Source organism: Cyanistes caeruleus, chromosome 5, assembly GCF_971803275.1.
Source record: "Cyanistes caeruleus chromosome 5, bCyaCae1.hap1.1, whole genome shotgun sequence".
Lineage (NCBI taxonomy): Eukaryota > Metazoa > Chordata > Aves > Passeriformes > Paridae > Cyanistes > Cyanistes caeruleus.
This window is the reverse complement of record NC_141705.1, coordinates 43,801,780-43,826,758: the sequence shown is the minus strand read 5'-3', so window position 1 is coordinate 43,826,758 and position 24,979 is coordinate 43,801,780. Positions and strand designations below refer to the sequence as shown.

The 24,979-nt window shown below is 49.8% G+C and overlaps 1 protein-coding gene across 7 annotated transcripts; it reads left to right on the top strand.

Annotated features, from left to right (window-relative positions):
• The first annotated feature begins 425 nt into the window (after positions 1–425).
• Positions 426–23,316, top strand: PRAG1 (PEAK1 related, kinase-activating pseudokinase 1). 7 transcript variants are annotated; one of them, XM_086891522.1, is made up of 8 exons: positions 688–753; positions 1,980–2,063; positions 3,028–3,128; positions 3,215–3,607; positions 4,756–6,578; positions 14,559–14,716; positions 17,972–18,705; positions 21,994–23,316. In XM_086891522.1, the coding sequence occupies exons 4-8, from the start codon at positions 3,251–3,253 to the stop codon at positions 23,029–23,031; spliced, it is 4,110 nt and encodes a 1,369-aa protein (XP_086747648.1). In that variant the 5' UTR covers positions 688–753; positions 1,980–2,063; positions 3,028–3,128; positions 3,215–3,250; the 3' UTR covers positions 23,032–23,316. The 7 variants fall into 7 exon arrangements, with proteins under 7 accessions (XP_086747649.1, XP_086747644.1, XP_086747643.1 ...); XM_086891521.1 differs by having other exon boundaries at positions 1,980–2,399; XM_086891523.1 differs by lacking the exons at positions 688–753; positions 1,980–2,063 and adding an exon at positions 426–468.
• The last annotated feature ends 1,663 nt before the right edge of the window (positions 23,317–24,979 follow it).

Here is a 24,979-nt window from a genome sequence, read left to right as displayed (position 1 = left end):
ACACACCATAGCACAAGTACCAGGGTAAGCGAAGACTATCCTGGTAGTCTTTTCCAGCTTGCCCTAAAGCATAGCTCAGCCACTACAATGAACAAAATCTCATCCTGTTCCCTTTTCGTGAAGCCCAGCCTCCCACACCAGCAGAGGCTGGAGATTTTCCTGAGATGCTGTCTGCAGTTTTTACACAGTGGGGTCAAATTCTGACTTCAGTTGCAGCAAACTTCTCTCTCCCTTCCACAGCATCCCTTCGGGATGAACTTCACCATGTCGTTGTCCGGCAAGCTCGACGAAGATGAGTGAAGCCTGTGAACCCTCTGGCTCCCCGCGCCTTCCAGTGGAAGACACCGTCCTCAAGGTCGGTGTCGGGGTGCGGGGCGTGTTCGCGCGTAGGACCCCAGGGGATGGGCGCGGGGCTGCCGCGTTCGTGGGCTCCGCACGCCGCGGGGGCCGATGCCCGCCGGGATGTCGGTGGGTCGGAGGCCGTCTGCGGGAGCGCTGCCGGGGCGGGGGCGCAGCGGGGATCGGGGCTGTGGCTGCGCGCTTTGTGCGGAGCGGGGACGCGCGGGGGGCGCCGCTCCCGCCCGGGCCGTGCCCACGCCGTGCCCGAGGGGCGGGACCGGGGCGGGACGGGGCGGGGCGGCCGCTGCCCCCCGGCCCACGCGGGGCCCCGCTCGCCACTCGCCCGGTGGCGGCGGCGGCCGTGGCGGGCGCAGCGCGGAGCCGAGCGGAGCCCGGCGCCGCCGCGGGAGCCTGGTGAGCGGGGAGCTGCTGCCGGGGCGGGCACCGGGCCTCCGCCTCCCGGGACAAAGCCCGGCTGGGAGGGACCCCGGCGCCGCCGCTCGGGGCCGGGGCGGGGCTGCCCGGGGGCCGGGGCGGCGGGGCTGTGCCGCTGCCCGCCGAGCATGCGGGAGGAGGGCCGGGGCGGGGGTCTGTAGCCGGCTCGGGCGCGCCCCGGTCCCGACCGGCACCGCCGCCCGCCCCGGGAGCCCCGGCGGGCTCTGCCCGGTAAACTTTTCCCGGTCCCGGTGGGCGCCCGGCGCCCCGGAGCTACTTGGGTTTGGGGTCTGGGGCTTTTCTCTGCCCCGGAGCATCCTTGCGCCGCAGCCTGGAGTCTCTGTCCTAGGGAACAGGTAGCCGGGTCCTTTCATCGGGTCCTCGCCGGTGCCCCGGGACGCGCGGGGGCTCCGGGCATGCCTCAGACCCTGGTCCGGCTTTCGGCTTGTCCGGGGACAGACCCGGGTCCTGGCTTTCGGTCCCTTACCGCCGGCGGTCCCCGCCTGTTTCCCCGCGCGGCGCCGCGTGGGTTGGTGCGGGTGGGTCCCGGCGTGGGGACACGGGCCCGCCCCGGGGTCTGGGCAGCGAGAAATGACGGCTGGAGACAGGGAAACCATGGTTTTTAACAGGTATTTGGCAGCGCCGAATATTAAACCAGAAGTGAAGAGTTTTTTCTGGCTCCGGTGCCTGCTTCCCTCCCTTCGATTTTTCTTTTTAATTTGCTGCCTCTCATCAGGACGCTTGTTCAGCTTGGGGTGATGCTGGACACTGCGTGCTAGATCTGAAAGGAAACAAAGGATAAAATATTTTTAAAGCTTTTTTTTTTTCCCCTGCTAATACTGTTAACCTCTTTGAAGGTGTTGGAATATGCCTGAGAGTGATTCGCTGCTTTTTGGTTAATTCAGACTCAATGCACAAAAAAAACAATGTCTAAAACAGTGTCTCCCCTAAAAAGAGACACACGGCAATCTGATTGGTGAATCCTAACGATATTCACTTTTTTTCCCCTGCTTTTTCAAGAAACAGATCTTAATTTATTAGCCTGCCAGCAGAAGAGTCTGCAGGTGCTAATGGTTTAGCCGATCAAAGACACCCTTCCCCTAGGTGGCACTTGAATTCGGTGATGCTTGTGGGTCAGTGGCTCTCTTCCCCTTCACTTTGTCCTTCCCAGGCTCTTATTAGTTGTCTTTCTTTATGCTATGCAGTGTGCGTGGCTGTTGGAGAGGCTGCCCGGAGCATCTCTGAGCCCAGAGACAAGAATCTTTACTGCAGTGCAAGCTACTTTAGAGGTGCATGCAATTGCAAAAGTGTCCATAGCTCTGACGGTGTTCTAGTATGCCTGCTTAAGGATCAGGCTGGTAAATTTTGCTCGTGTGCCTCCGTGATTGGAGTGGAAAAGTGCCTGTTCACTTGGAGACCCTCAGGAAAGGGGCCTCAGTTTGCCTGGGGACCAGCTGGCATGGGGATGATGCCTTCTACTTGGTTAGATGAGGATGGAGACACGTGGGGGAATTGCGCATCCGGACACCCAGAGCAGCCGGCTGCATTCTCTGTCTGATCTTTCCTAAAACTCTGAGCTTTGTGGGAGTCCTCCTCGGAAGTATCTCCGAAGTTGTTAGTTCCAGGTATCTAGCTACTGGCTAAAGTGCAATCAGACCTGGCCAGGAGGGGGGTGGTGGGGATGGAGACACAAGAATGCAGGAATGTCTTGTTCCTGGGGCATTTCCCTCCTGGGGAAGGAAGATGGGAAGGAATCCTTGTCTGTAAGTAATCCAAGAGCAAAACGTTTCTCCCCTTGCAGACAATGAATCGTTTCAGCGAGCTGACACTGTTATTTGTGGCTCTTGGCAAACCAGATAAGAGCATTCTGCCAGACACTTGCTCAAATCAGTGCCAGCCCCAGCCTTGCTGATTGCCTTTCACTGGGTGGGAGAGAAGCCTTTGTGTACCACGGCAGTAATCACGGTGGTGCTTCTGGGTGAAGGAAGGTTGTTGCTGGTCCCCTTGGTTACACAGTCTCTGATTCTGGTCCTTGTGTCTCCAGGCCTTTTTATTTTCCAGAGAGAGGATGCCACTTTGGAGAAGAAATTCTTCCTGCCTGGCGCTGCTTGTGGGGCTGTGAACAGTTTTTTCCCAAGACCCCTTTTCTTTACCCTTGATCTAAACCTTGCATGAGGCTGGTTATACATGCTGATTAAGCAGGGAATTAAATCACAGAGGAATGCTGCTCACTTGATGTCTTCTCTATTACAGAGCTATGCTTAGAAGTTGAGGCTTTTCAAGTGATTGTGTGGGCTTTAGCTAAGCTGTGAAAAAAAGCCTCGTAAACAATATGCCTTTGTGATGAAGGCAGAGTAAGTGTAATTATCACCTGTCCTATTAAAAATCTTCCCATTTGGAGGCATAATCAAGCTAATCAGACAGTGTTGTGCTTTTCCAGATGACTAGGTGATCCTTTCGAGTGGCTCGGGAGCAAATGCAAAATGAGCAGCGGAGGGCAGTGCAGAAGACGCAGTGGGCTCTCAGTCTGACCCACGAGGATTTGAAGATGTCTGCGTGCAGTGACTTTGTGGAACACGTTTGGAAGCCCGGCTCCTGCAAAAACTGCTTCAACCCAAAGAGTTCCCACCGGCTGCAAACACCCCCAGGCGCGGGAGCTTGTGGCGCGCTCCCGGATGGAGCTAGGACCAAGCCCGAGAGCCTGGTGTTGGAAGACGAAGGTGTAAATACTTCCCCCTTCTCAAAGCCAACAATTGCTGTGAAGCCAACAATGATAAACTCGGATGTTTCTGACGCGTGGGCGGATGTGAATATGAATGCAGATCTGTCACAGGTAATGATTAATCCAGTCAAAGCATGACTTCCCGTTACTTACCTATCCTGGGAGTGCTAGGAATGTGTTACAAATGTTTCCTTCCCTTTGCTTTTCCTTCTGGTCTTGACTTCAGGTTTTTAAGCCCTATATTGGTTTCTTGGTGTATCTTTGAGTGAAGCTGAATGAGCTGTTTCTCACAAGCCATGTGCAGAGGAGCTTAAAAATACATTGTTTATTTAGGAACTTCCAGTTTTCAAATGAGGATGTGGGTTATTTTCCTGGGAAGTTTTACTGAAAAGATGTCTTGTCTGGTTGCAGTCCGTGCTGACTGGATCCACGGTCTTTGTGGGTGAGGAAGAAAGTGCCCTACCTTCCTCCTCCTTCCTACCGATCTTTGCCAGAGCAGGAATGGCCTGTGGGTGTAGCTCCTCGCCCTGACCAGTTGATACCAGCAGATACCTCAGCAGAGTGACGCACAGGCTGCTGCCCCACTGCCTGTGGCATAGGTGTGCTCCTATTTCCCCATGCCTCAGAGGAGAGTCAGGGCTCCCCGGCTCGCCTCCCACTGCTGTCCCTTTCTTTTCTTCTAAAGGGTGAAGGGCACACGAGTGTAAGCTGCCATTGTTGGTGGTGTTTGATCTGTGCATGCAGATTTGGCATGCCTGCTCCCCAGTCCCTGCTTCTGAGCACGGCCAAGCTGCTATCCCGGGATAACCTGTGATGCTCTGTGTCTGTGTTCTGGAGTCACACACTCTGGAGCAGTGTGAAATGAAATGAAAATAAGCAGAGAGAGGTGCAAATATTCCTTCGCTCTCTGAATCTTTAATTGCACAGTGATTCACAGACAGGATGACAGGTTGGACATATTTCTGGCAGCAAACCCATAGGAAGAGAAAGGAGAATGTCTTATTCCAGTGCATTGCCATTGTTGGTAATGCAAGGATTACAAATGGTCCAGGAAATACGACAAGTGTAGTTTTACCAGGAAAGGTTTGTGGAAATTAGTGGTGGAGTGAGCACAGCAAAACAGATGGTGTATTCCAGAGGACTGTTCTGCAGACCTGGGTTTTTGTTTTTGCAGTTTGTGGGTTTATTTAAATTTTATTAGTATTTCATTTTGCATATGCGTGTTCTGACAGGGCATTTGTCTCTTTTGACCCATGCAGGTCAGCTGGGGCATGGTTTCTGGCAAGCAGCTCCTCCTGAAATCAGGAGATGCACAGCGCATCTGCCTTGACAATTTTGGCAATGGTGGTGTGAGAAAGCCTTTCCTTCACAGCCAGCCCAGCGACCGCTTGTCTTGCTGTCCTCCCAGCTACTCCATGGTGGGTCTGCGTGGCCTGGAGAGTCGAGTGGAGAGAAACGTCTCCATCCACAGCCTGGTACTTGTGGGTGAGATGGGCAAGCAGGAGGACAGAGTTAAAGACAAGTTTGCCCTGCCTCATCAGGTCCCCTGCCCTAATCCATCTGCCTTGGGGGACAGAAGCACCACTAACTCCAGCAGAAACGCTTCTTCCCAAGCCAGAGAAGGAGTTGCACTCCCTTCGGGGGGTGACTGTGGTCACATCTCCTCCATCTTGGAAAGCGAAGGGGGTGAGTACTGTTCAATCACAAAGTGCCACAAGGAGCACCCTGCCCCGTGGGAGCCCTGTTGCACAGAGGAAAAGGCTGCACAGTGTGAGAAGGACAGCCACACTCCCAGCGGATGGAGGCAGCGGGATGCTCCCGAGATTCCAAGGCCAAGTGGCCGGGCAGTCAAGTTCAGCGAAGAAGAGCGCAGAGCTGTGAACGTGGCCTTCTGCATCACGAAAGACCAGGGTGATCCCCTTCCCTATGCCCTGTGTTCAGACAGGAAAAACCCGGCTCTCCACACGGAGCCTGCCACCGTCCCTGAGAGCACGGGGAGCTGCAAGACATCCCGGGAGGATGAGGACTTACCTCTCCCTGGGGAGCCCTCTGTCACTGGAGGCCTCTGCACTGAGGGTTCCAGCACCCCTCAGCAGGCTCTGGTGGAGCCGCAGCGCCCTCGCCTCACCGAGCCAGCCCGCGGTGATCCCATCTATGCCGAGAGCACCAAGAGGAGGAAGGCACAGCTGAAGGCTGTTGGCAGCCAGACGAAACCGGAGAAGCTGGGCCATGGCACTGCCAAGGAGAAAGCTGATGGGTTGTGGAGGGATGGTGGCTGGGCTTTGGGAGGTGAGAAGGAACACCAGGACTCCACTGGCCAGGTGGCAGCGAAGATAACTATAATGACAGCACACGCTGAGGATGATCACAAGACAATATTCCTCAGCAGCCCTGACTCAGCAGTAGGAGTTCAGTGGCCATGTGTCAGCCCCACTTCCCACCCCGATTTTGGGACTTCATCACCTGCTATTGAGTCTGGACAGATTTTTCAAGCGTCTGGATGTGAAAACAGCACAAGATTTCATCTGGCAGCTCCTGTCAAGACCTCACTTACTGAGAGTCCAGCCATCCCCCCAAAGATGTCCAAAAACAGCCAGCCAGGCAGTGAGGGGAGCCGTGTGCCCGCAGTCAGCTCCCACGTGGGAAGGTTTGGTGATGACAGCAGCCATGATGGAGCTGGTGCTCAGCTGCTGCCGAGGAGCTGTACTGATACAGGTGCCTTTGGGGTGACCCCTTCTCCCTGCACTCTTGTGAATGGGGTCTCTGTGGAGGAGTCCAGTAAAGGCCTGGCAGGCTCATCCTATGATAGGAGGCAGAAATACTATAACCCAACATGGACCAAACAGTGCCGAATAGAGGAGGAGGAGGAGCAGGAGGAGGAGCAGGAGGTCTTAAACCACTCATGGACAGTGGGAGCTGAGAGTGGAAGAGCTGGTGCTGACTTTGTGGATGATGGTCCAATACTGGAGAGCCAGACTGGAATGACCAAATCTTCTTCCTTCTCCTTTGATTTCCCGAAGGACAAGAGCAATGGTGTGGAGTTCGCGCCACCACCGCCGCCGCCGCCAAAAAAGCAGTCTAGGTACAGCTCCGTGAGTGTGTGCATGGTGGTCTGTTAACCCTTTGCAATTGGGATGGTTGCTGCAGGACTTCACTGACTAGGAGGTGCTTCCCATTCTTTTTTTCCTCCTTTTCTGTCCAAAGGTGGCTTTTATGGGAGGTGACTGCTCAGCTGAAAAGCTGTTTGTCTTTTTACTCTGAAAAGCTGTCTGATCTTTGCGAGTCTTGGTTTGAATGTCATGTGCACTTGCAAAAGCCCTTCAGGGATGCAAGATATGGCCTTAAGTCCCAATATTCAAGTGAGAAAAAGGTCCATGCCCTGGATGGCTAGTGTTTCCCAGGTCAGCTTTGTTCTGTCTTGGCAGTTCCTTAATGTGGAATAGCATAGAAAACCCGGGGTTGCAATCTTCTCTTGTAGGTGGGACTGGGCAGCTTTTCTTGATGCTAGTCACAAGGGCCTCCAAAATCAACATTTTCAGTTCGGCTCTAATGACTTTCTGCTTTCAAGGCGAGCTCTCAAAGCTGCAGTTTCCCAGGGAGGGCTCCTTGCCTGCAAGCAGGTAATTGGAGCTTGCCTGATGTGGGCTTGTTACGTATGGGAGCCACCTGGCTTCAGGCAACCTTCTGCTGTCCGCTTTCCTGGAAGTCAGGTTTGCAGGCAGGGCAGCTGCGGGCCCCAGAAAACAGAAGTGAGGGAGGGAGAGCTGTCCATCTGGGAAGGAAATAGCCCTGCTAAGCAATTAAAAAAAAACTTCAGGCTTACAATACTTTGGTGCATTTATCTGCAGCTGTGTGCATCACCAAAAAAAAAAAAAAAAAAAGAAAAAAAACAAGAAAGAAAAAAGGAAAAAAAGAAATAAAATGAAGGTCAAATGGGGGAAGAAAATTTGTTTTTCTCTCCATCAAGTATGTTGTCTGAACATAGTGAGGAAGGGTACTTTTGCCTTGTGCAAGCATCCCATATTTGCTTTATTGTGTGTGGCAGTTTTACTACCTGAAACTGTGCATTGCACAAGAGATTTGACTCCAGCTCCTTGATTTAAAAGTCAAGAGAAGAAGGGATGGGTGTTTGGAGCAGAACTTGGCCTTGGGATCCATGGTCAAACTTATGTGTAGGTATCAATGACCTCCAGGTTGAGTCTGTGAATTTTCAGTGTGTTTTGAGATTGTTTAGCCCAGGGATCTAGTCTTTTAAATTGGCCAAGAGGTGAACAAATGAGGTTTCTCAAGGGAAGGGAAGAGATGAACAAGTGGCTTTAGTTCTCCTTTATGCTGGGCTTCCTTGCTGTAATGCCATGTGCCTGCTGGAGTCAGAGGAAACAAAAGGTCCACAGGCAAATGAGCAGACAGATGTATTTGCTCTTGTCCTCTGTGTGCTGTTATGACACCAGAGGAGCATGGAGCATTTTCTGCCCCTTTGAGGGGCTATTTGATGCTCCTGGTGCTGTTGGGCTGTGCCAGTTCTAGCAGTTGCTCTTGAGTCATCCTGATGAAAGCATCTGTGTGCTAGAAAGCCTGTATGAAAGCAGGCAGGGAAACTGAGGTCAGGGAACACGTGGCATCCATGACTGGGAGCTCTGGCAGAGCTGTAAACCCTGCCAGGTGCTTGAGGTAGGTGTTGGTTACCGCCTGTGGCTGCAGGGCAGGTTGTGCTAGAGGTATTTGTCTCCCAAGGGCCTTGTTGCCCGTAGCTGAGCCGTGGGGCGCCTTACTCAAAGGAGCTTAGTCCTGCCTCCAGCTACCAAAGCCAAAGCCCAGACAGCTGAGGAGCAGTAAGGAGTGATCTGATCAGACTCAGGTTTTGCAAGCCCTGCTTTGTTTCTTCGCTTTGAGGGCGCTTTTGTTTCTGTCTCAAGCAGCACTGTGGCTGCTCCGAGCGTGTCAACGCAGGAACCAGGGCGGTGGGAGGGATGGCTGCACGCACAGCTGGTAACACCACCACAGTGGCATTGTGTCACCCTGGGCAGTTGTTGCAGCTTGGGGCCATGGCCTGGTGCTGGAGGAACATCCCCTCTGTTCATCCTGGGCTGCAGCCAAATACCTGAAGGAGCAGAATCACAAAAATAACTCTGAGGCACGTCCATACTCTCCTAGTGCCGAGCAGCCTGTGAACATGTGCTTGTCCCCGATGGAAGAACCACTGATCCTTCTGTGAGGCTTATGTTCTCCTTTGGCTGATGGAGGTGAAGCCAGTGTAGACCTGGTTGTGGCACAGGCTTGGAGCTGGGGGCTCAGCAAATCAGGGTCCATCTCAGCTGCTGGAAAGGCATGTAACCATCCTTTTTCCTTGTAGATCTCAAGCTGCAGCAAGGCATTTGATTTCATGCTGGAAAATTATGTTCCCCTGCTTGACTTTCCTAATGAAATTTAATTGCTTATTTTAGGGAAAACTTGCATGTGTGTTTGAATAGTTATAAAGCAGAGAAAGAAAAAGTGAGTCTGTGGATTTTGTTTTGTCCATCTTGGCTTTAACAATTAAAAGGGAAAAAATTTTTACAGGGTAAATTCCTTCCAGAGACTGAGGAAGCTCTGGTTTGGAAGTAAGCTGTCTCTTAGGATGGCAGAAGGAGCTATTTCAGGGGAATTTAAAAGTTGTCACAAAAAAAGGAAAATAATTAATTTGTGCCTGTTTTGTCTTATATAAACCTACTCTGGATCTCTTGCAACCGTTTCTTCATACAATCCTATTTTTCTGCTTGTTTGAAATATTATAGATACTTGATGTTTGCTTGGTCTGAAACAGAATGATAAATAAGTATAATTACAAGGGGAAAAAGGCTGGAAAGGGAAGATGTTGGCTGCTGATCTTCTTCCAAAAGCTGGAAAAGGTAGCTGGCTAGGGAAGGAGCTTACCAGGGAAACTAGGATCCCCAGGACATGTATATGCAATGATGATTTAAAAGCTCTTTGGTGTAAAATGCTCTAGTATGGCCTTCAGTTTCTTGGCACAAGGTTTGAATCTTTTCTGAAATTTATGTTTCTCTTATGCAGAGAATCAGGCTTAAATGATCCTTCTGGTTTCTTCTAGCCTCCAAAACCTTGATGGCTAATTTATTTCGTGTGCCTCTTAAAAAAAGAAAAAGGTGATGCTGTTTTGCATCTTGAACTGTTTTCATCACAATTAGTGCCACCTTCAAAAGGCAGTGCCAAAAAAAGCTTCTGAAATTTGCTGAGTGTGCCGGTGTGGGGTAGCAAAGGTGCAGCACAACACTTCCCCACACCTGTCATTGCTGAATACAGCCAGGGAGAAAGAGCCTGAGGGGTGCCAAGGTTGCCTGTTCCGGTGCTGCTGCCACCGCTTGCTGCCGGAGGACACAGAGCACAGGAGTGTTGCAGAAAAACTGCAATGCTGGGAATCGGATCGTCAGGAAAAGAGCCAGGTTTGTTCCTCGCTGGGGAGGTGGTGCTGGCTGGTGGGGCTGTGCTGTGTGTTTCTTGCTGGGAATCAGTCTGTGATGGAGCAGCAACTGTACCTGAGGCAGAATATTCCTCTTTTCTCACCGTTCCTGAGGCACCCGTTTCTCCTTGGAGCTCCGTGTCAGGGTCTATCCCTGTGACAAAACATACTGGTTTAAAAGCTTGTGATCTATCAGCTTAACTTTTAGGAGAGTTTGTTTCTTTTAAAATTAAGGTCATTCACTCTTTTATGTGTTTCCTGTCTTACCACTAAAAAAAGCACAGAGTTAGAAATTTAAATGAGATTCTTTACCTTCTTCACCACATTAGAGTATGCAGTGATTTAATTTTTGAGCCAACTCCCATCTTAATTCTGTACCCTATCTGAATTTTCCTGTGCATCTCCAGATTCCAAACCCTTGTTTCAACTTAACCCATGCTACGTGAACCCCTTTAGTACAGGGAGGAACGGTGTATCCCTCTGAACAAAGCTAGGAGTTCTTCAAAATCCTTTCCCTTACCTCAGTTTCGGTTTCTCCACATTTCCCAGCTGATAGCAGAAGGAAGACTACAAATCTAAGCTTCAAATATTGCAAGCTTTTGTATGCTGGGTTTTAATATCCCTCTGCAACCAGGGGAAGATGCTGGAAGAAGCAGTAAGTGGCAACAGGAGGAAGATATAATTATTCACGTTTCATGATAGACAAGCATATGGTACAATGGTGCTTCCTCTTGTGTAATAATTATGCCTAGCCATATGTTATGTTTGATGCTGTAATGCAGTCTGGCTTTTCTCTCTTCTATGCACTAGTTCCATTATTTTATACTGGGAGGGGATGTCTTGTTGACATTATAACCAAACCCCTCCTGGAATGCAGTTTGCTGTGTCGTGATCTGTGTGCTCTCTATTCTCCTCTCCTCGTTCCTCTGTCACATGACTTGTAAAGCTCAGCATCTCTGTTATCTGTTCAGTTCTGTCATCTGGGCTGAGAAGGAGTGTCCTCCTCCTGCTGGCACAGCAAGGCTGGGGGAACCCCCTGATGGCACTGCAGAGTGATCAGGGCTCTGTGCCAGGCAGAGGTGCCTCACGCATCCTCCAGTGCTGCCAGCAGGCTGCCCGTGGGATGGCTGCGGGAAGGGAGAAAGCGGGCAGCTTTTTAGTCTGAGGGGCCTCCTGCTCTCAAAACCTGCCCCTTGCACTTGTGGAAAGTAACCAGATCTCCGTGTCAAATCTCAGACAGGAAATTCAAGCCGAAGGTATGTCCAAGGTCCAGGGATTCCTGGGGCAGTATCCCCAGGAAGGCACGTGTGTCTTCTGTGGTGAGGAGAGCCAAGCTTTGGTGCCCATCTCCACTGTCTCTCTGAGAAGTGCAAAGCATGCAGTTGGTGATGCTGGAGTCCCACAGCAGCATTAGGTGGGACCCTGATCTGTGAAGAAATGTGAAATTGTACACATGGCTACCAGTCAAACTGAGACACAGGAAAGATGAAGCACGCCCTGGCCAGAGTTGCAACCTGAGACAAGGGAAATGAGACGGGTCCTTTTTCAATGTTAAGAGAACTCCAGACTGGGTTTGGGGGGATTTGTTTTGTTTTGGTGTGCTTTTTTACAAGACCACTCTTTCCAGTCTTGACTTGTTTTAGGCAGGACTGTGAGAATCATGTGGAAAGTCAGCTGAATGAAATTGTTTATGATGGGAAAACTTGGAAATAGGGAACTGGAAGGGTTGCTTGAATATGCCAGGCTGTTGCGTGGAGGATGTTGAGTAACTGAAGTGTATTTAAAGCTACCATAATAGCTGGAGAGCTGAAAATCAGTGAAATCCTGTGGCTTTACATTATTAGATTGGGAGAGCTTACTCTGGTGACCTGTTCTTTATGCACAGGCACACGATGTTGGCTCTGGTGCTGCTCTTGAAGTTGCTGGTTATGTTTTAGGTGCTGAGAAGGCATTCTTAAATTTATGTAAATTAAGTACTGCTATATATTTCTGAAGAGGAGTGCAGCCCACAGATGTTTACAGGTCAGTGGTGCAGGGTACAAACCCAGTGTTTTCTTTGGGTTTAAGATGGGCTGTGCTCTTTATTTCCAGCACTCTTTGGTGATTTCCACCATCCTTTGGGGGTGAAAAGGGCAAGACAGAAAATAGCCACCTGTGCCCTTGCAGTCAGGTGAGGTAGAAGGAACACTAGCAAAGCAGGGGATGTTTGGGTTAGCTGTAGATCAGGGTCCCACAGGCTGTTGCAGCAATGAGCTGTTCAGCTCTTGGGGTGGAATTTCACTGAAATGGGAGAGTTTGACCCTAGCAAGTTTTCAGCAGTAATTCTTTGGTAGAGAGGGTAGTATTTTGATGTGCACCCTGTGCTTCAAGCAGCTCACAGGGAAAGAGGGAGATGTGAGGCAGAGGTATTTCCAGGAGGGATTAGCTGGCCCGGCTGTAACATCTGAAACAAGAGCAGGATGTCGTTTAAGCGGCAAACAATTTCTATTTCGGTGCGCCTATTCAGGAACTGCGCTTTCCATCAGTCACGGCGGTGCGGGGAGGAAACGGGGCTCTCTCTGCATCTGACTTCACCAACACTGAGTGCAGCAAGGGCAGCAGCCGGCACAGCAAGGCTCTGGCCAGCGCCGTGCTGCGCCCAGGTTGCTTGGAGGAATAGGTGTGGCTGCGCTCGGCGGACCTTGGACCGCGCCGAGCAAAGTCTCATCTCTCCCTGAGTGCGGGAATGGTAAGGCAGCTCCGTGAGTTTGTGTTTAGTGATGGGAAAGAAACAGAAATGCACCCAGTTTTTGGAGGGGGGGGTGGCTGAGGGAGGGAATGTGTTAGAAAACATCTCATCTGAATCAAGACCAGATATCTTGCTAAATCTTCTTTTCTGGTGGATTCAAATGCTTATTTGATTCTTGCTGGGTCAGACAGTGTACTGGCATGGGTGTGCACCCTTTGTGTTTTTTCCACCCAAATTACTAAATGTTAAACATCTGAGAAAGTTATAGGATAAAGTTTTATCTTTATAGTAAAACAAAAAATATTTAAGTGCAGTTGTTTTCTTTCAACAGCATTAGTCATAACAGACCTAAACCCCTCAAACTCTCTGTCTCTCTTTTTCTCCTCTCATTTTTTAAACTGTGACTTGTGTGGTGCATTGTGAAGTTTTGTAAATTGTCCCCAAGAAGCTTGCTGTGATAAATTCATCACTGGTGGAAGATCAGTGTCTCTGCTGAAGTATACCTGAACTAGTTTTTAGAGCCTTATTTTCATCAGCCATTGAGTATTTTTAGACCAAGGCTGCTCAGGCAAATGAGGAAGTCTGGCAGAAGTTTCTTCCGGGCTTCTCATACACTCTGCTCTCCATGTGGTGGTGTGGACACAAGAGTAAGTGCTTTGTCTGGATTGGGAATGAAACATTTCTCAATCTTCAAATAAAAATCTGTGTCTGCTGTGCTCGGGAGCTTTGGATGAGGAGGGGTCCCGTGCATGTGACCGGGGTGCCACAAGAAAACGGCCGTGCATGTCTTTGTTTGTCTTTCTCAGCAGCCATTCAGCCGTCTGATTAGGAAACGCCAGATACCTTCCAGCAAGATAGCTGGTGCAAGTCCTTTTACCTCTGTACAAGTCTGCCACTAACCTTTTCACATTCTTAATCAATGTGTTGAACTTAATCAGCAGATTGGCAGTTTTACTTAAAAAATGTGGACTGATAACCTTTGTTTTCTGGCTGACAGAGTGAGAACTGTAACAAGGCTAGGAGTGTTTATGCTCTTCTGTGCTGCCTGATTGCAACAGTTTCTGTTGTTTTCCAAGGCAGAAACATGAAGAAAATGCAGGGAAAATTCTTTATCTTCGCAAGAAATCCTGCTTGCCTAAATTGGTCACTTAAGCCATGACCTAGCAGGTTATAATCCCAGTTTATGGTTGGTTTATTTATTTTTTTAGATGGAAGCTGCACGGAAAACTGTAGGTCTTACATTAAAAACTGTGTAGTAGGTCCTGAGTTTGGCAGACTCATGTTTTTTGCAGAGATGCTTCTTCTTTTGTAAGGTGTTGGTTGTTACTGTGATGCATGTTTGGAGATGATGGACTCTTCCGCTACCTGTGCCTCTGTCACGGAGCAGTGGGGCTCACACACCCAGCCTCAACCTTCCTCCTGTAAAATGGGAGGAGGAGTGATGCTGCTTCCTTCCCTTGAGAACTTTGTTGGAGGCAAACACTGGTGGGTCCTCACTTGTGAGTGGCAGTGGCAAAAATGGGATGTGGTCCTGGACCTCACATGTTCTAGGCAAAGGAGATGCAGACTGAGGGTGAATGTTTGTGGCTCTCTGGCTTTCCTTCTCTGCTCAAGCCCAGCTTTCAGCTTAGTTTGGCAGGGGGACTACAAGCCTTTAACCTTCTCAGAGTCTGTGGGATGCAATTCCCCAGGTACTGGAGAAAGAAGAAAAGTGCACAGGAATGAGGTAGTCTGTTGTGATAAGAGATTCTGCAGTGTGTGGATAGGCAAAGAGTGAACTAAGGCTGCTCTCAGCTTGAGTCTCCATGCAAAAGTGCATGCAAAGGATACCCATCCTTTTGCCATCTGTCTCCTGACTTCTCTTTCACTCTCTCTAGGCACGCACTGAAAATGAACCCAAGTAACACTGAGTTGGAGAGAGTCAGCAACAGCTCTGCAGAGAGCCTCAGCCCACCCTTCAGGAGCGGCCACGTCAGCTTCACGGCTGGCTCCAGCGACAGCCTCGACTCGGACACACAGACCGGCAGCGATGGCAGTAAGTGACCACTGCCTCTGGGAGAGGTAGCACTGAACCTTAGGCCCACTGCTGGGACAGCATCCTTGCAGCAGGGATCAGTCCCCAGTGACCCTTCTTCTTTCCTCTTCTCCTACCCTTCTGCCTCTTGATGCACTTTAGATGAATGTGGCAGTGTCAGACCAACATCACAGGCTTTTTCCTCCGTCGTTCAGCACGTGCCAATATCACTCACCCTGTAGATCTCCTCTGGTCCGGATAAAATCTCCATACGAAAACAGTCCTGCTTGTGCTTCATGCATTTCACAATGTCACAAGTACCCCTGCTACAGAAAGTAGCATAGATAGATTTGAGGAGTACCAGAAAGAGTTTTGTACTAGAGGTGATCTCTCCTTCTCATTGTGTTCCCAGTTATTTCTTAAGGGGAAAAAATCTGCCTGCACTCGTTTAACTGAGATTAAAAAATACTTACTATGAAGTCACTTTTTTTCATCAGTGCGTAACTTAGACATGCACTAACGTGTTCAGCAGCTCAGAAAGCATTTCCTTAGCAAGAGCAACCTTCATGTAGTGGAAGTTCTGTCTTTCCAAGAGCAACAATGTGCAGCAATAAAATTAAGAGCCAGAGCTCTGGAAACTCCATTTTTCCACCTCTAACTTGGAGTCTGAGAGTGAGACCTTGCCAGGAAATTGTACAAGGGTAAGAGGCACTCGCCTATGTTGGATCTTTACTTGCTAGGCACAGAAGCAATTTGCTGTCAAAAATGATAGGGACATGAGGATCTCTCTGCCTTCACTAACAGAAGCAACTGTTTAAACTCATCATAGGAAAGATGAGTTTTTAAATGAACACTCAAATGCAGTTTGTCTTGCTGATGCAAGCAAGAAGCTGTGCAGTCAGTCACTGAGTGAGGTGAGCTCAAATTAATTGGCTGTGCTGTCAGATGTTAAAATATGAAGTGGAGGGGAGCTTTTAAGCCCTTGACACGCAGAAGGACTGCATGCTGAAGGTGCAGAGCACTGTTAGGAGAGTTGTGAAAGAGTTTAATTCATTACCCTCTGCCTGGGGCAAAGCCCAGCAGCATATAAAAAAAAAAACAACTTAAGAGCAGTTTGGCATTTGTGGGCTAGGCACCTGGACCGGTTGCCAAAGATTCCAGTGCTGACGTTTGTTTCCTAAGACTCTCTCAAGTAAATCTTGTCTCTTGAAACAGGGATTCAGCTGCATGTCCTGGCAGAGATGCCTCTGGTGAGGTACTTGTAGACTGCACACTGAAGAATTTCTCTTGGCTCTATCCTCTGTCAAAGTCCTGTGGATGCAAGTGGCAAATGGTTCCATGCTGAATGATCCCTGCCTGTGGCTTTTGACAGGGTTTTAATGGAGAGAATCTTTCCTGTGGACCTATTTGAGTATGATGCAGATGTATGGGTTTTCACTAAAGCTAGGAGCATGAATCTCAATTGTTAAGGCAGATATTTCTCAGCTGAAACTGGAGAGAAGTCGCTTGCTGGGCAGCTGGGTGTATAATGCAGGCACACACCTGGGGCAAGGGTCCAGCAGGAGTCAGATAGCTTGGCACCCAAGCACTGGGGCAAAAGAGACATGTGGTGATTCACATTTCCTACAGAGCTGTTTCTGAGCATATTGTCAGAAATGGACTGCTGAAACAGCCTTGCATGGGAGACAAACCTGCAGAAGCCAAAATCAATGCTCTGAGGTATCTCTCGGTGGTATGGGTGTGATGGGATAGATTACAGGGGGTGCATCCAGAGAGACTTGGCAGTGGAGGAGACAAATGAAAATTGACCAGTTCTACCAAAATCTGGTGAGGAGGGATAGGGCCAGATGGTGCCAGCATCCATTCTGGTAGCTGAGAACCAGGGGATCTGCCCTCACCTCATGTGGTCTCAGGTGGTGGAGCAGCCAACAGGGATTGCTGGTGTGGCACAGCTGGTGCAAACCTGCAAGTGACATGCCAGGACAGGCTGGGAACTCAGGGACCTGAGCCCCTGCACTTGGAGGTTGTACGTGATTGCTGGTGAGTCACTTGGGCTGTGGGGAGACAAGTGCCTTCTGCGGGCTGACACGGAAAGTGCCCCAGGGCATTCCTCTGGAGCAGGCAGAAAGTGCCTGCTGGCAGCTGAACCCTCAGCAGCAGCTTTGTGAGGAGGAAGGATCATTTGCTCTGCAGCTTTGGAAAATAGATTTAAAGAAAGCAATAGATCCTGCTGTTTGCTAAACTATTTGCTTGGAGCAAAACCCCACTGTTCACCTTTCCAGGTTTACACTAGCATGCAAGTTGTTAGCAGAGTCCCGTTTGTCATTGAAGTGGCACAGATAAATTCCCTTAGATTATTCTTTTTCTTTAATTTCCCCACCACTCCTCACTTGTTCTGTCTCTATGACCTGAAATTACTGCTCTTCATTGCAATGTCAGATCATCTTTTTGTCCTTTGTTTTTAATGTCCCACTCCTTTCATGGCATGTAAGTGTATTACCCGCCTTGGTCTGGCCCAGGTAGGAAAGCAGCTGCTATGGCTGCCCAGAATGAGCCAGCCATCCCAACCCAATCCACGTGCAGCTGGCATGTGGAGCTGCTTGGAGTTTGTGGTATGTAGTGGGGCCAGCCTGCCCTCTGAGCAAAGTCTGGCAATAAGCAGAAAAAGAGGCGGTGGGGGGAAGGCCAGATTTTTTTTCAGCAAGATGGAAATTGCCAAAATCCCAGGCTTGCTCAGCGACCCTTCCCCAGTGTGAAGCAGAGAGAAAGGCTTGATATACTTGGAGTGCTCTAGTGCAGCCAGAGGTCTGGAGCTGTGTGCCGTGAGTCACTCTCTCCTTATCATGCCCTGCTGCTGAAGTACTGGGTGGCAGTTCCCAGGTGAGAGAGGCTGTGTTTAAAAGATTGTCCTTGTATCAAGTGCTTCATTCTTGCCTCCCTGTGGATGACATCACAGCTTAAATATTTACCCTGTACTACCTTTTTACTACTGTATATGCAGTTCATAGGGGAGTGGTTTCAAGGGTGGGGAAGTTTCTCTGGATGGCATTTCTCTGGATGGCTGGTTGCAGCCTGCTTTGCAAACCTGCTCTGTTAAACTGGATTAAATCCCTAACCCCTCCAGTGAAACTTTGCAGTTGTGAGTAGCTGAAGACTGTGCACTGGATTCAGATGTAACTTGGCTTGCTGCCTTCTTCCCAGTCAGGTCCCTGGGGCTGGCAAGGATATGGAGAAGGAGCCACTCATAACATCTTCTTGTGTGTTGCTATCTCCTAGGACACTCATCTGAGCCGAACCACTCGCCCCCTCCAGCTGAGAGCCGAGTGTTTCCCCCTGTACCTTTCCGTCCTGTCTCCACTGAGGATGGTCCCTCCTCTGGCCCCAGCTGCCCGCCCCCTCTGCCCCAGAAGAAGACAGTGATCAGAACTGTGTCTTCTCCAGACGGCTTTTTTGGGGGACAGGCATCTTCAGGCAAAGCAGCTGGTGCTGCCAGCCCCAGGCTGAATGTCAGCCATTCTGAGAGCAATATGTGCCTCCGAGAGGAGCCTCCCTTCATCCACCCAGCCAGCCTGGGGGGCCGCCCTGGTGCCTTCTCCTCCTCTGAGTCCCTGGAGAAAAGTTCCAAAGGAAACAGCTACTGGGGCTCAAGCACTGGTAAGAGCACAGGGGCTTGCGGCCCCAGCAGAAACCCCCAGTCCCTCTCCTCCTCGCAGCTCAGTGTGTCCAGCCAGGTGTCCTCGGCCTCCAGCCTCCACAACCTCCTGAGCAATATTGACAACAAGGAGGGGGTGTACAGCAAGCTGGGGGCCCTGTACGCCGAGTCCCTGCGCCGCCTGGTCGCCAAGTGCGAGGACTGCTTCATGCGGGAGCAGAAGAACGAGCTGCACTTCAGCGAGAACAACTGGTCACTCTTCAAGCTGACGTGCAACAAGCCCTGCTGCGACTCGGGGGACGCGATTTATTACTGTGCCACTTGCTCCAAGGACCCTTCTACTACCTATGCTGTGAAGGTAAGACCACAGCCAGGAGATACCCAGGCTTATCTCTATCTCCCAGGTGGAGATGTGCGCCCTAGCAGCACACGGTGTCTCGTTTTCTCTGCTTGTATTTCTCACAGGTGAAGTTAGGCAAGCAAAACCCCTTCCAAAATTGCCATTTTCCCCCTACTGCTTGTGAAGGTTAATTTGGAGAAGGAGTTTTCATTGTAACAAATGCCAGTCAGATTTAGCTTATTGCTAAGAGGTATGAAACCCAACCATTTTCTCTTTCTGAGAACATCTTTGTGCAAATACTCTGTTGTAAACTCAGAGGCATTCGCCTCTGATGACACAAGCTGATGAAAGGCTGCTCAAAAGACAGCATTTTTGCCTCTGCCTGCCTTTTAAGTGGAAGCTCTGACCCAGATACTGAGTGCTTGTATGATCTTGAAACTACAGACAATAAGATATTGCAGATCCCAATTAAACAATGCAAGGCTGACCCAGACATGCTGTGTAAGGTCAGGTCTGAAATATTTTCTATAACTCCACGGAATACATGTTTTGAAATGGAAACTCGAGGTGCAATAGTTCAGCTCTTTGAAACCTGGATAAGTAAGCTTATCTAACCAGTTCCATGGACATCCTGTGGATTTTGGGTTCTTGATGGATGTTACTACTTGAATACAGAGATTTTCATTTCCGTTCTGACTGAACATTGGGGACATCTCGCTGCTGCTTATTCCTCAGGTTGTTTTCAAAGCCTAAAGTAATTCCCAAAAAAGCACTGTCAGAGAGGCATTAAGGAAGGGGAAAAAATAAAAAGAATCTCTGCTGAATTGTTTCCACCAATATGCCCTTATTATCCTAAGGGATGTTCTAGTTAAGTGGTAGCTTAAAAGCCAGTTCATATCCTAAAGGAAGTACAGTCAACCCAACAGGGGGGCTGTAAATAACCAAAATTGAATCAGATGAGATCTTGCACCACTACCCTTAGTCCAGCACTCAGAGCTGCAGCTTTTCTTGTGCATTATACCTAAATCACAATGTTCTTCCTGAAGCCTAAGAACTATGTAGTGAGCTGCTGTGCTCCTTTTCAATCTGCAGTTCCCTGTGGCACAGCCCCACCTTTGCTTTTGCCTGCTGTGTTATGTGGGGTTCAGTAGCTCAGCTCTGTGGCTGTAGTGCATGAATTCTTGCCAAGGCAGAAACAGCATGTTTCAGCCTCTCAACAGGACTGCATTCGTGTCCCTGTGTGTGAAGTGGGCTTACTCTGTGCCCTAGGTCCACTGCAGAGCGTCTAAACAAAGCCAAAGCCACTGCAACAAGGCCATACTCTGTGCCAGCACCGTGATGTTGTGTATGTGTTTATCCATGTGCATGGATACGATTCCTGTGTGCCACCATCCCTATGGCAGCCAAAGCAGGGAATGAGTAATTGTGAAACATTACAACTGGCTGATCCCTAGCTGCCCCTCCTGGCTTCTGCTATAGATTTTTTTGACATGAAAGAGATCACAGACCTGTAGTTAAAATTAGACTTGGAGAGCTCAAAATGGGCAGAGGATCAGACTTGAGCCAAGGAGCCTGTTGAGAAACAGGAGCCAGAGTCTGAGCTGTGCACAGACACACATGGCTATGTATGAAACAGTTTGGAAATGGCTTTAGAGGAATAAAGCCAAGATACGCTCCATGCCTTGGCTTCTTTCTCCACTAGAGGTGTGTGACTAAGCCCAGGCTCCTTTTTGGAGCTTTAAGTGGGGAGGATGCCTCTGGTGCAGCCAAAGTCAAGAAGAATGGTTGGATGGGGAAGATTTCCCTGTATTCATCTGGCTGTAGATGTTCTTCCAGAGACTTCTCTCTTGCCAGGAATTCCCCCCCTTTCCCTATGCCTTACACATCTTTCCTCTGGGAGGAGGAACAAGCAGGTTTGTTAGCCAGAGGGCTGAAAGGTCTGCTCTGCATTTGGGGACCTCTGGCGTCATCCTGGGTCCCACTGCATTCATCTGCATTCTGCCTAGCTCTCCAAAGCTTGTCTTTCCACAAATAAGCCAGGGCAGGGTATTTTTGTTTGCAAAAGAGAAGACAGTAGGGATTTGAAATGCCCCATCTCCGAAGTATTGTCTCATCTGAGTGAATTATCTGAAAATGCCTTGATTCAAACCCTTGCTAGAGGAATACAAAAGCACCCCTCTTCTTCAGCTCCTCTCTATTCTTGTGTATATTTTAACTGGGAGGCAAAACTGATTTCTCTTACAATTTTGCACGCATGCTGTGACTGGCACTGGCACGCTCCAGGCTTTGAAACCTCTTATGCTGAGTTTCAGCCTGTTGCTTATTCCTGTGGATGACATATAAACACATCGCTAAATAAAGGGGAAAAAAAGTATAATAGAAATGCCAGAAGGCCCCATGAGCTAATGGATACTCCTATAATAAACCTGGGTTTGAGTCTCTAATGCAGTATAAAGCTGAAATACCCAAGAAAATGAAGATAAGAAGTCATGTAGGTTAAAGAGAATCCATATTATAAAACACATTTTTCTCCCTAGAGTTTGCTGCACTCTTACTTCTTTCTAGGCCTGTTGTAAGCTCGTGTTTTCTCTTTGAAGGCTTTTTTGCCTGTGCTGAGGAGTACAGCTTGTTGCTGGTTTCCCTTAGCCATTGATCAGGGGCTTGAGAGTATTTGCTGACACAAGGAAGCAGAATGGTTGAGGAGGATGTGCAAGTGGCTCCAGGGCTTGGGACCAGAGAAGGATCAGGTGGGAAGAAAGTGCTGGAGGCCTCTGTCCACCCTTCACCACAAACAGCACTATTGCTCACAGTCACTTCACATTACATAAGGCCTCCTCCAGGAGTGTTAACCATCTCCAGAGATGGCGACAGCATGTCTTCTGCCACAGGCTTTGCTCTTTTCCCTCCAGGAATGTCTCTTGGGTTGCAGGAGTTTATCTCAATGATATCTGTGATGTAAAAGCTATGTTGCTTCTGTTGGCAGTGAAACAGAATCTTCAGAAGTTATTCACGGTAGGACTGCTGTCTTCCTTTCCTCCAATTACTGGGCATTGCCTGGCAAAGGAAGCATGCCCAGAAATGCAACCCAGACATCTGGTGGCTAAGGTTGGGCTGTTGCAGGACAAAAACAATCCTCAAGCCAGCAGATAATTTAAAGTGCTTAAGGGACCAATGCACATCCTGCTTCTGCTATTGTCTTCCAGAGCATCTGCAAATCAAAGCTTAGCATCCCACTTCTCAACTTCTGGTCTCTGTCCTGTCTCTTTCACTGGCTGATGAGACTTTTCTTTTGGTGTCTCTTCACAGATTTGTAAAACCCAGGAGTCCAAGGTAGCTGCTTCCTACTGCAGCCCTGCGGTGCCAGTTCACTTCAACATCCAGCAGGACTGTGGGCATTTCGTGGCCTCCGTCCCCTCCAGCATGCTGCTGGCCTCAGATGTGGGGAAAAGCATGCCTGGAGATGGCTTCCATCCCTCCCGCACTGCCAGTGAGCATGACTGTGTGGTGGTCATCACCCGCGAGGTGCCGAGCCAGACCACTGCCGACTTCGTGAGGGACTCGGTGATGCTCCACCAAGCCAAGCCAGAGCTGTATGAACGTCGCGTGTGCTTCCTGCTCCTCCAGCTCTGCAATGGCTTGGAGCATCTCAAAGAGCATGGCATCATCCATCGTGACCTGTGCCTGGAGAACCTCCTGCTTGTGCCCTGCAAGCCCCCCATGAGCTGTGTGAAAGCCAAAGATGACAAACACTTACCCCGCCTCATCATCAGCAATTTTTTGAAAGCTAAACAGAAGACTGGAACTGGAGACTCCAAGCTGAAGAAGAGTCAGGCCCGGCTGGCCCCGGAGATTGTGTCGGCTTCTCAGTACAAGAAGTTTGATGAATTTCAGACTGGTATTCTCATCTATGAACTGCTGCACCAGCCCAACCCCTTCGAGGAGAAGGTGCACCTCAGGGAGCAGGACTACAGCCCTGAGGACCTCCCTGCTCTACCCAGCCTGTCCATCTACTCCCGGGGTCTCCAGCAGCTGGCCCACCTCCTGCTGGAAGCAGATCCCATCAAGCGTGTGCGGATCACCGAGGCCAAGCGGATGCTGCAGTGTCTGCTTTGGGGGCCCCGGAAAGACCTCATGGAGCAGCCCCTCAGCCACGAGGAAAGCCTGCGCCAGGTGCTGCAGAACTGGGTGGACATGAAGCGTGCCCTGCTCATGATGAAGTTTGCGGAGAGGGCCGTGGACACGGAGCGGAGCGTTGAACTGGAGGACTGGCTGTGCTGCCAGTACCTAGCATCTGCTGAGCCAGCCTCCCTCTTGCACACATTAAAACTGCTGCAGCTGCTCTGACCTTGGAAGTGTCTTGCAGGCAGCTGAGGGCTCCTGACCGCCTTGCGGCTAAAGGTGCACAGCCCTTTCACACGTGAGAGGTTTGAATCTCAGCTGTGAATGCACGTTCAGCTCCTGCCCCGCACTCCAGTCAGAGGGCACAAGGCATGTTTAGTATCCTCAGCACTGTTAGTTTGCGAGCAGGCAAAACTGGGAACCTACCCCTATTTTGGGGGGTTTTTGTTTTTTGGTATGGTAAATGTGGACTAATAAACTCCTGCCTGCGTGTGTGCATGTTTCTAATGACCTCACTGTACCGAGTTGATTTCTGTGCCTGTGGGACAGTCCTCCCATCCCCACCTCTCCCAAAGCATCAGAGCCTTTTTGCCTGGGAACAGCACCACGCTCTAGAGTAAGAAGCAGGAATGAACAGGTGACTGGTTCTCTTCAGGAGCAAGGGCAGTTCACATACTGCTCCTTTGCAAGGGAGAACCCTGGGCTTTCAAATTCACATAATTTTTGGGTTTGGGCATCCATTTTGTTTCTCCATTTCAGAACAAAAATTACTGCCTGTTTCTGTGTATCAGTTCTTTTTTTCTCTGTGGGCAGTTCAGTATCAGCTGCCTGTTACCTCCTTTAGATATTAATAGAGCCTGGCTTTCCTGTCTAGTGGTGCAGCTGTAGTGGAGCACCACTGTTGGATATGAAGGGGTGAGAGCAAGCTCAGGGTGGGTCTGTTCATGAGGATGATGCTGGGAATTACCCCTTGTAAAGCTAATGAAATGGAAAATCCCCAATTCACCTCCAAGGCCTTGAGGGGAAAATCAGGGCCGGGTTGTTTTGCTTTCTCCATCCCTCCAGCTCCCTCTCTTCGCCTGGTAAGTCACCTGTCCCTTGTGTCTAACATTTATTTAACTCCTTTATCGAGAGATGAGCTGGCACGTGGCCCCCACTGCAGGCCAGCAGGGTCTTATTGCTGCTGGTGTTTGAATTAGAAATTCATAGGGCTGGGTGCACAGCAAACACATTTCTCCAACAGATGGGATGCAGGAGCAGCACAATGAAAGGTGGAGAAACTGGCCTGGCTCCCTTCAGCCCCTTCCTCTCCATCCAAACCTAGAGCAGCCATTCAGATTGGGAGAGAGGCGGTGCTGCTGAGAAGAAAAGATTTTTCAAAGGTTGCGAGGCTTCTTTTACTATTCCACACCATCATGAGGCAGAGATGAGCTGCCCTGCACCTGACATCAGTTCTGCAGCCCTTGGAGAAGCACCAAGTTTGGGACATTTGGAGAGGGCCCAGCATCAGTTTATCTGAGACAGGATGTCACTAGCTGAGCTACCCACCTCCCAGCTCTAACAGGGAAATTCATGAGCACCTTCCCCCAGCCTTGATTCACCTCCAGACACAGCCTGGTCTTTAGGGGAATTTTGACACTTTGCTTCTTGACACTTTGTGTACTTTCTGTGAATCTTTTCCAGGCTTCTCACACGGATTTTTCTTTTTTTTAATCTTTTTGGCTATGGTTGCTGCTGATGGGAGGGGATAGTTCCTTGGCTGGGCACCCATTTGCAATGAATTTCCCCTGATCCCCTTAGGGAGGAGGCTGTGCACGTCCCTGCCTGCTGGAAGAATGTGGGATGGCTCCAGCTGTGACCGCTGGGAATTTTTTACTGGCTTTCTTGCATCTGGCTTTCGGGTCCACTTGCCTCTGGTACAGGTAGCAGGAGCTTTGTGGCTTGGGAATCACTGTCCATCCCATGGATCATCCTGGACACAACACTCTGGAAGGTCTAGCTCTGACTTGCTGCATTTGGTCTCACATGGGCCAGCAGAGTGATGAAAGTGCTGGAGAGCATGTCTGAAGGAGCCCAGCATGTTTTTTGAGATAAGAGGAAGAGATGACTCAGTTTCTAAGCATGAAGGAAGAGGTTGGTGGCAGCTCTGCAGGAGAGTGCTGAAGGAGACAGG

Bases quoted from the DNA above. Each gene is read 5' to 3' on its own strand.
- PRAG1 (XM_086891523.1), top strand. From the start codon at position 3,251: ATGCAAAATGAGCAGCGGAGGGCAGTGCAGAAGACGCAGTGGGCTCTC. The intron at 3,608-4,755 runs GTAATGATTAAT...TGACCCATGCAG, and splicing joins TGAATGCAGATCTGTCACAG to GTCAGCTGGGGCATGGTTTC. The intron at 6,579-14,558 runs GTACAGCTCCGT...CACTCTCTCTAG, and splicing joins CCGCCAAAAAAGCAGTCTAG to GCACGCACTGAAAATGAACC.